This window comes from Triticum dicoccoides, chromosome 3B (assembly GCF_002162155.2).
Source record: "Triticum dicoccoides isolate Atlit2015 ecotype Zavitan chromosome 3B, WEW_v2.0, whole genome shotgun sequence".
NCBI lineage: Eukaryota > Viridiplantae > Streptophyta > Magnoliopsida > Poales > Poaceae > Triticum > Triticum dicoccoides.
Window position 1 is genome coordinate 435,626,468 of NC_041385.1, and position 9,405 is coordinate 435,635,872.

A 9,405-nucleotide genomic window follows, 5' to 3' on the forward strand; every position below is an offset into this window, starting at 1 on the left:
GCAACAGAGGGCGACTGGGGTCCTGGCGCACTCTATATAAGCCACCCCCTCCTCTGGGACAAGGGTTCGCACCCCTTGTAACACACACACCCATATTCCAGTCAACTGCCTCAGGGCACCGAGACGTAGGGATTTTACCTCCTCCGAGAGGGGCCTGAACTCGTAAACTCGTGTGTACAACCTCGCCGTAGCTAGGGCCTTGCCTCCTCACACGTACCCCCTACTCTTACTGTCAGACTTAGTACCACGACACAACCCACCTGGGCGCGCCTGGGCCTACTGGCGCGCCCAGGTGTCTTGTGCTCACCTCCTTCACCTTCTGGTCCTCCCACAAAGATTCTAGTGCCTCTTTTCTTCCCAAAAAATTTGTCAAAAAGTTTCGTTGCATTTGGAGAACTTTGATTTTTGCACAAAAACAACACCACGGTAGTATTGCTGAAAACAACGTCAGTCCGGGTATGTTCCATGCAAATCATACCAAAACCATATAAAATTGTTGTAAACATGGCATGAATACTTAATAAATTATAGATACATGGGAGACGTATCATAGGGTCATAGTAGTATCATAAGGAATACAAACCTTGCTCCTCTGATTGTGAAAGGATCGAGAAGAGGGGGTGATTAGAACCTTCACAAGTAAAAGTGGAAGTTTTTAGTTTCTTCAAGTTAAGGTTGAGTTTAGCACATATTAAAGGGCACACAATACATTTTACACTAGCATGGCAAGAGTATGAGCAGCAAAAAGAGTAAAGCATGCAAGTGCAAGAATGTAAAGGGATGGGATTGGAGTGTGCAAACGAAATGGAGATGCGAAGAATTTTTGGCGTGGTTTCGATAGGTGGTGCTATTGCACGTCCATGTTGATGGAGACTTCAAACCACGAAGAGTAATGGTTGCGCAAGTCTACGGAGGGCTCCACCCACGAAGGGTCCATGAAGAAGCAACCTTGTCTATCCCACCATGGCCATCGCCCACGAAGGACTTGCCTCACTCGGGTACATCTTCACAAAGTAGGCGATCTCCTTGCCCTTACAAACTTCTTGGTTCAACTCTACATCATGTCGGAGGCTCCCAAGAGACAACCTAACCAATCTTGGAGACACCACTCTCTAAAAGGTAATAGACGGTGTGTTGATGATGAAATTCTTGCTCTTGTGCTTCAAATGATAGTCTCCCCAACACTCAACTCTCTCTCACGGATTTGGCTCTGGTGGAAGAGGGATTTGAGTGGAAAGCAACTTCGGAAAGGCTAGAGATCAAGGTTCAAATGGTAGGAATGGAATCTCATCTCGACACATGAGTAGGCGTGGTTCTCTCTCATAAAATGAATGGTGGAAGTGTAGGCTCATTTTGATCGCTCTCTCCAATGAGGAAGAGGGGATGGAGGGATATATATATAGCCTCCACACAAAATCCAACTGTTACACACTTTGACCCATCTTGGTGGCACCGATTAAAAAACTCGGTGGCACCAATCTTTACAAAAATATGAACGTTAGGAATCTTGGTGGGACCGACTAGAACAACTCGGTGGGACCGATGTGCTAGGGCTTAAGGCAAACCTCATCTCGGTGGCGCCGATTGCATCATCTCGGTGGGACCAAAGTGAAGCAATAAGCAACAGAGAATCGGTCAAGCCAACTTGGTGAGACTGATTGTAACATCTCGGTGGAACCGAAGTGAATGCAACAAGTCACAGAGCGCTGGCAAGGCCATCTCAGGGAGACCGAGATCCGTATCGGTAAGACCTAATTGTTAGATGAACTCAGTGGCTCTGGATGGGAAATGTTGGTGGGTCCGAGTTGGAAATTAGGTTTTGTACATATGTGGATAGATAAAGTGGCTGAGGGTTTTGGTAGTAATATCACTAAGCACTTGAGCAACAAGATCATTAAGCAACACCTCATCCCCTTTTAATAGTATTGACTTTCCTATGGACTCAATGTGATCTTGGATCACTTAAACAAAATTGTAGAGTCTTGAGCTCTTGCCAATCCTTTTCTTTAGCATTTTGAACGGGTTCCACATCCTCTTGTGCTTGCCACACCACTGTTGAACTTATTTGAAATATACTAGAGAAAGACATTAGTCCAATAAAAGATATGTTGACATTAATTACCAAAATCACCCAGGGAGCACTTGTGCTTTCAGATTGTTTACTTCACTTTGATCGGTCAAGGAAACATTCAACTTTGTGTCATCTATTTTGCTATGGTCTAGTATCTTCATGTCGAATTCCAGCTAAAGGAGAGCCCATCCTGTCCATCTAGGCTTGGTCTTTCTTTGCGAGCACGTCCTTTACTATCTGACGATCCATGTAGACAATGATTTTTGTTTCTGCAATGTAAGGCCGGGACTTTTCAGAAGCAAATATTACAACACAGAATTCTCTATCATCTTTAGCATAGTTCCTTTGGGCATCACTTACAGTACGACTAGCGTAATAAATGATATTAAGGTTGTTACCTTCATGTTGTCCTAAGTCAGGACTTATCGCATTGTTATCAGTCTCACAAATTACCTCATATGGTTAGTCCCATGTAGATGGTTTGATGATAGGTGTCGTGATCAAGGCTTGCTTCAAATGCTCAAAGGCGGTAGTATACTCCTTGCCGAATTCGAACAGTCACTTTTCTGCATAAGGTTTGTCGTTATCATGATGTTCTTTTCTTAAGCTTAAAAATGCTCTTGTAAGTGCTATAATGGCAAACACGTATAAAGAGGTGCACAAACATGATAAAATCCAAACAATCCTATAGCTACGGAACAAAATAAGAGGTGCAAAACAATGCAATAATTGGATTCATCACTCACCTCTCTCTGATGGGCTTCCAAGCATCACTGTTTCGGACCCTCCTAGAGAAATGCATGGACCACATCCTTTAGGTTCAGGCTTGGATCCTCCTTGCACTACAATACTTCAGGACTGAGGGATACGGCACCGGTGTTCGAGTTTGCTGGTGCGGTGTCTGGTTTGCGAGTCGAAGTCATTGTCTTTGCAGTCAAAACTGTAGAAACCATTGTCTATAGTCTGCTGGCCTTCTTCACTTCACTGCATTCATCATATGATGTCATGACTTGTGGATCCAATATGTCGCAACTTGCGACAATGGTAGTTGGAAAACTCCCCGCTTGCGCTTGTAATTTCAATGAGGTGGCCTCCTTCTCCTCAAAACTCGGTGTGCTCACGTCGACTTTTTGTGACACATTGGTCGCCGCACTTGGCGAACTAACCCGGATCACTTCTGGTAAATGGCATGGCGTTGTTTGTGATAGCCTCCTGCTGTCCCACGTGAGTACCAGTGTCCCTGACACATGCACAAACTACCTCGAGTTGGATCATGTAGAGCTCATTAAAGATAGACCTCTTCACGCTCATGAGAGAACTCCCGCTCCCCTCATAAACCCTCACCCGATCATCGTGCCATTCCGGAAAATCCCTCGGTAGGTATACTGGCATGGTGACTAGGTCAGAGGGGAAACATGAGACAGTTTTACCCATGCTTAGGCCCTCTGGAAGAGATAAAATCCTACTCCCGCTCTGTGTATATTGCTATTGGGGTGTATAAACTACATGTATAACCGAAGGATTGCATGATATGTGGAGGGGAGTCCTCCATGGCTCCGACTTCCTTATCTTGAACGACAAGACTTCCAGAGTGTTCTCCTACAGGGCATGAAGGCCCTACTAATGGCCCAGGGCGCAACCGACCTAGGGGGGCTTGGGACGGCCTACTTGGGCCGGTAACCAGCAAGGCGAGGCACCCCTGAGCCATAACACCGTTAGTAACCTTTGAACCAGTCATCAGGTTTGGCTGCATGCCGAACACGATCAATCAAATATTGAAAGCAATCTATTTTGTCCATACCACAGTGGACATAAACACAAATACTTACGGAGGTGGTATCATTTAGAGCTTCTGTCAGAATGTTCATAGTAGAGCAGATTTGTTGTTAGTATTCACATTGGTATTTTGGCTGAAAAAGTTGCACGACTTGTCCACACTAACCAATTGACCGGAGGATGCACAATAAGAAGTAAAAATGGATACCCTAAAAAAATGGAAGAGTAAGGGCCAAGCTGCATGCACAGCCTGACTATACGTAGGGGCCAAGTTTTTTTTGAGAGAGATGGAAGAGCGGCCCAGAAATCAGCTCGGAACAAGTCCACCGCGCATTCTCCGAACTATCCCTTCCTTGGTGCAGATCGAACGGCGTCGCTCGCCACACTGCCGCACGGACAGCCACGATTCGCTCGCCTTTCCCGCAGCGCCGTCACTACGCAGCCAATAAAACCACCCAAAGGCCGCAACCCCCGGTAGCCCACAGCGCACTGGCCACAGGGGGATCGCCTAGGTCCTTCTCCTGCGCCTTCGCTCGGCGCCGCGGCCGCGCCTCTTCATCCTCCAGGGCTGTCCTCATCTCATTCCTCCTGATAGCGAGGGGGATCCTCAAGGTGAGACAACATCCTTGTGCTCGATCGATCAATTCCCTGTAGATCGTCCGTGTGTTGTGTTGAGTGGTTTTGGTCCAGCTCGCAAGGGTTCTTGTTCTTCCCGTGGAATAGTTTAACATTATTTGTAGTAGGTACAAGTAATGGTCTCGTGCTGAATGCCGATCTAATTCTGGTAGATGTATCTTTTGTATCACAAAACACGCCCTAGATTTTTCTCCCTGATGCATTTTACCGTCTGATGCGATATAAATGCCGTTCTGTTGAAACGTTTTCGGTGCTACGTATTTTACATTCGAATTTGTTTCCAGTAGCAAAGTTTAAATTATGTTAATCATTCGAACATGTATTGTTTCCGCAGGGCCATAAGTTTCTGCAGAGTGACATGAATATGTGTTCCGTTTATTAAGAGATTTATGTTCTGTTTACTACAGTATTATGCTACTGATTCATGCGATTCACTAGATACACAATCTTTGTTTTCCTTCTCTTTCTTGTATTGATACAAGAGCTTCGTTTAGTTCTGTCATGGCAATCTTGGGTATTTTTTTTTTCCGAGGCTTTGTTTTCTGTTATCTCTACTCTCTGATTTACGATCTCTTGCTATGTAAATAAGGATATTTTGTGTTGCAGTCTAAAGTTCATTATTCTGCGAAATGTTTAATGTTACAACATTTACCTTAGTTGTCATGCAGAATCTAATATAGACTGAAGTCTCAACTGGCTTGCATTATATTGATGTCCTTGTTTTCAACCTGTGCTTTGATTTTTTTTACCATGTCTGCAGAATTTTCTCTTTCCATGCTCTGCTTACCTCTGTGCACTTATGTATACAAACATAGGAGCTACCAAATCTGGTTAGGACTGTCATTTCTACCTTGGGGTGATTCAGTAATCTTCTTAGTACTGTTAATCTTAGTCATTACATGGATTCTAACTTGGTTACTACTTTTGAACAGGAATTTATATTTGTACTGTGATAATCAAAAGCAGTCAAGATGGTGAAATTCACAGTAGAAGGACTCCGCATCATTATGGACAAGCAAAATAATATTCGCAACATGTCTGTTATTGCTCATGTGGACCATGGTATGTGCTGGAAAGGTTACTGCTTGGGTTGCACAAGTATTTGATGTTTTTATTCATATGTTATCTATGGGGGTTGATCCCTTTTTGCTTGTTCATATTGTCTCTTGTTTGTATGAATAGTTGCTCAGCATAGACTTGTGAAATATTTTATCTCACAGCATAGCTTGTTTATATTTCTGTTCTCAGATTGTATATTTCTGCTCATATATTTTCTTTGTATTGATTCTTTGTAGCTTGTTCATGATGTCTCTTGTTTTGCTAGAAGCCTAGAACACATGCCCATTTTTAGATTGCTGTGATATTTTAATTGCATAATATAGCTCGTTTACATTTGTGCTGTCAGATTGTATTTTCATCCTGAAAATTGCAATCCATATGACGTTGACCAAATACTAGCTTAAACATGATTGTGCACAGTAAAGTAAATAACCTGTTTGTTCCTTTCATTTTAAGGATCTGATCATCCAGGATTTAAAGCTATTTTTGTATTGTCCTGAAGTAAATGGGTGATTGTTTCAATATGTGTTGGTTGTATTTTGTGTTACTGCATAGTTGTGTTATGCAATTTAATCTCAGTAGATCATGTGTGCTCATCAAGCCATTTTGTTGTCTCTCCTGTTTGTTTTTGTTTTAATCTTGTTATTTATTTATTTTGCGAAATTTAATCTTGTTAGTAATCCCTGAATTCCAACATTTATGTACTCTCCTTTTCGTGGGTCAATGTTTCGACTGTGCTCTATCTTTATGGTGTTTTAGCGCTCCGTTTCTTGTTCAATATTAAGAGTGTGCACTGTAATTACATTTCATGTTTTTGACCATGTTCATGGTTTTTACTTATGGCAGGCAAGTCTACGCTTACTGATTCTCTGGTGGCAGCTGCTGGGATTATTGCACAAGAAGTTGCAGGTGACGTCCGCATGACTGATACTCGTGCAGATGAAGCAGAACGTGGTATCACAATCAAATCCACGGGTATATCTCTTTTCTATGAGATGACTGATGAATCACTCAGGGCTTATAAGGGCGAGAGAGATGGGAATGAATACCTGATCAACCTTATAGATTCGCCTGGGCACGTTGATTTCTCTTCAGAAGTCACAGCTGCTCTTCGTATTACTGATGGTGCTTTGGTGGTGGTTGACTGTATTGAGGGTGTCTGTGTGCAAACTGAAACTGTGCTTCGCCAAGCCCTTGGTGAGAGGATTAGGCCTGTCCTTACTGTGAACAAGATGGACAGGTGCTTCCTTGAGCTTCAGGTTGATGGCGAGGAAGCTTACCAGACTTTCTCCCGTGTCATTGAGAACGCCAATGTCATTATGGCAACATATGAAGATGCAAAACTTGGTGATGTCCAAGTCTACCCAGAGAAGGGAACTGTTGCTTTCTCTGCTGGTTTACATGGATGGGCATTTACTCTCACGAACTTTGCTAAGATGTATGCCTCCAAGTTTGGAGTTGATGAAACTAAAATGATGGAGAGGCTTTGGGGTGAGAACTTCTTTGACACAGCCACGAAAAAGTGGACCAACAAGAACACGGGCTCTCCTACTTGCAAGAGAGGTTTTGTTCAGTTCTGCTACGATCCAATCAAGCAAATAATCAACACCTGCATGAATGACCAGAAGGATAAATTGTGGCCTATGTTACAGAAGCTTGGTGTGACCATGAAGGCTGATGAGAAGGAGCTGATGGGCAAGCCTTTAATGAAGCGTGTTATGCAGACTTGGCTGCCAGCAAGTACAGCTCTACTTGAGATGATGATATTCCACCTTCCTTCTCCATCGAAAGCACAGAAGTATCGTGTAGAAAACTTGTATGAGGGCCCCCTTGATGATGTCTACGCAACGGCTATAAGAAACTGTGACCCAGAAGGCCCTCTTATGCTGTATGTTTCCAAGATGATTCCAGCATCTGACAAGGGCAGATTCTTTGCGTTTGGCCGTGTCTTCTCTGGGAGAATTGCAACTGGTATGAAGGTCCGGATCATGGGCCCAAACTATGTTCCTGGCCAGAAGAAGGATCTGTACGTGAAGAGTGTCCAGCGTACAGTTATTTGGATGGGGAAGAAGCAAGAGTCTGTTGACGATGTTCCTTGTGGTAATACTGTTGCTATGGTTGGCTTGGATCAGTTCATCACAAAGAATGCTACCTTGACAAACGAGAAGGAGGTTGATGCATGCCCAATCAGGGCAATGAAATTCTCTGTATCCCCTGTTGTACGTGTTGCTGTCCAGTGCAAGGTTGCCTCTGATCTTCCCAAACTTGTGGAAGGCTTGAAGCGCCTGGCGAAGTCTGATCCTATGGTTCTCTGTTCCATGGAAGAGTCTGGCGAGCATATTATTGCTGGAGCTGGAGAGCTGCACCTTGAAATTTGTTTGAAGGATCTGCAGGAGGATTTCATGGGTGGTGCTGAGATTATTGTTTCCCCTCCTGTTGTCTCTTTCCGCGAGACCGTTCTTGAGAAGTCCTGCCGGACTGTGATGAGCAAGTCCCCAAACAAGCACAACCGTCTCTACATGGAAGCTCGTCCCATGGAGGAAGGGCTGGCTGAGGCCATTGATGATGGCCGCATCGGCCCACGCGATGATCCCAAGGTGCGCTCCAAGGTTCTGTCTGAGGAGTTTGGTTGGGACAAGGATCTTGCCAAGAAGATTTGGTGTTTTGGACCCGAAACCACTGGGCCGAACATGGTTGTTGATATGTGCAAGGGAGTGCAGTATCTGAATGAAATCAAGGACTCCGTTGTGGCTGGCTTCCAGTGGGCGTCGAAAGAAGGGGCATTGGCAGAGGAAAACATGCGTGGTATTTGCTTTGAGGTCTGTGACGTCGTTCTCCATACAGATGCTATTCACAGGGGTGGCGGTCAGGTCATCCCGACGGCTACAAGGGTCATTTATGCTTCTCAGCTCACAGCTAAGCCAAGGTTACTCGAGCCTGTGTACCTGGTGGAGATCCAGGCGCCTGAGAATGCACTTGGTGGCATCTATGGTGTTCTTAACCAGAAGAGAGGGCACGTGTTCGAGGAGATGCAGAGGCCTGGTACCCCACTTTACAACATCAAGGCGTACCTCCCTGTTATCGAGTCCTTTGGTTTCTCCGGCACACTTAGGGCTGCGACATCTGGCCAGGCCTTCCCGCAGTGTGTGTTTGATCACTGGGACATGATGTCTGCTGATCCTTTGGAGGCAGGATCACAGGCGGCGCAGCTGGTTATGGATATCCGCAAGAGGAAAGGGTTGAAAGAACAGATGACCCCTCTCTCCGAATTTGAGGACAAGCTCTAAATGTTTGCTCCCATGTTATCTCTTATCTCAGCCAATTTTTTATCTATGCTTGGTCTGTGTTAAGAGATGCACTCTTTCGTATTCCAGTTCCTTGGGTTGTGTTGTACTGAACCTATTTCGGTCTCTTATCAGATTTACCAAATAATTTACCTTATATGATAGCTTGATTGAGTGGTTAATTTTAGCGAGTGTTGCTTTGCATCTCCTAATTGCATTTTCTTCTTATGTTTGAGAACCTTGGCAAGTTTTTTCAATGTTTCCTTGTGTCTGATAAATTGCCCCAACTGGTTTTATTGAAAACTTGAGCAGATTGTTGTAAATTAATTGTTGCCATTTCTTTTCAAGAGATTTTCTAAATTCTGATGTAGGACTACGCTCATTGATTCTGTTTGTAAATATATATTCCTGAGAGCTTCTAATGTGAAAAGAGGTGTTTTTGCAATGAGAAACACTGTACACTGTATTATTTCTTGACTATAATTCTGTTGCATTTAACTTAAGAAACACCCATAAAATACATCAGCATTCCAATTTACAAAGTGCAACCTGGGCAGACTCAAGTCCTGAATTGTTTTT

At 44.0% G+C, this 9,405-nt stretch overlaps 1 protein-coding gene across 1 annotated transcript; it reads left to right on the forward strand.

Annotated features, from left to right (window-relative positions):
- Positions 1-4,339: 4,339 nt before the first annotated feature.
- On the forward strand, positions 4,340-8,996 carry LOC119276384 (elongation factor 2-like). Its single transcript, XM_037557440.1, has 3 exons — positions 4,340-4,459; positions 5,416-5,545; positions 6,389-8,996. Exons 2-3 carry the CDS (start codon positions 5,455-5,457, stop codon positions 8,827-8,829), a joined length of 2,532 nt encoding a protein of 843 aa, XP_037413337.1. The 5' UTR covers positions 4,340-4,459; positions 5,416-5,454; the 3' UTR covers positions 8,830-8,996.
- Positions 8,997-9,405: the final 409 nt, after the last annotated feature.

Coding starts and splice junctions, on each gene's coding strand:
- LOC119276384 (XM_037557440.1), top strand. CDS start 5,455: ATGGTGAAATTCACAGTAGAAGGACTCCGCATCATTATGGACAAGCAA. Junction 5,546..6,388: donor TATTGCTCATGTGGACCATG/GTATGTGCTGGA, acceptor TACTTATGGCAG/GCAAGTCTACGCTTACTGAT.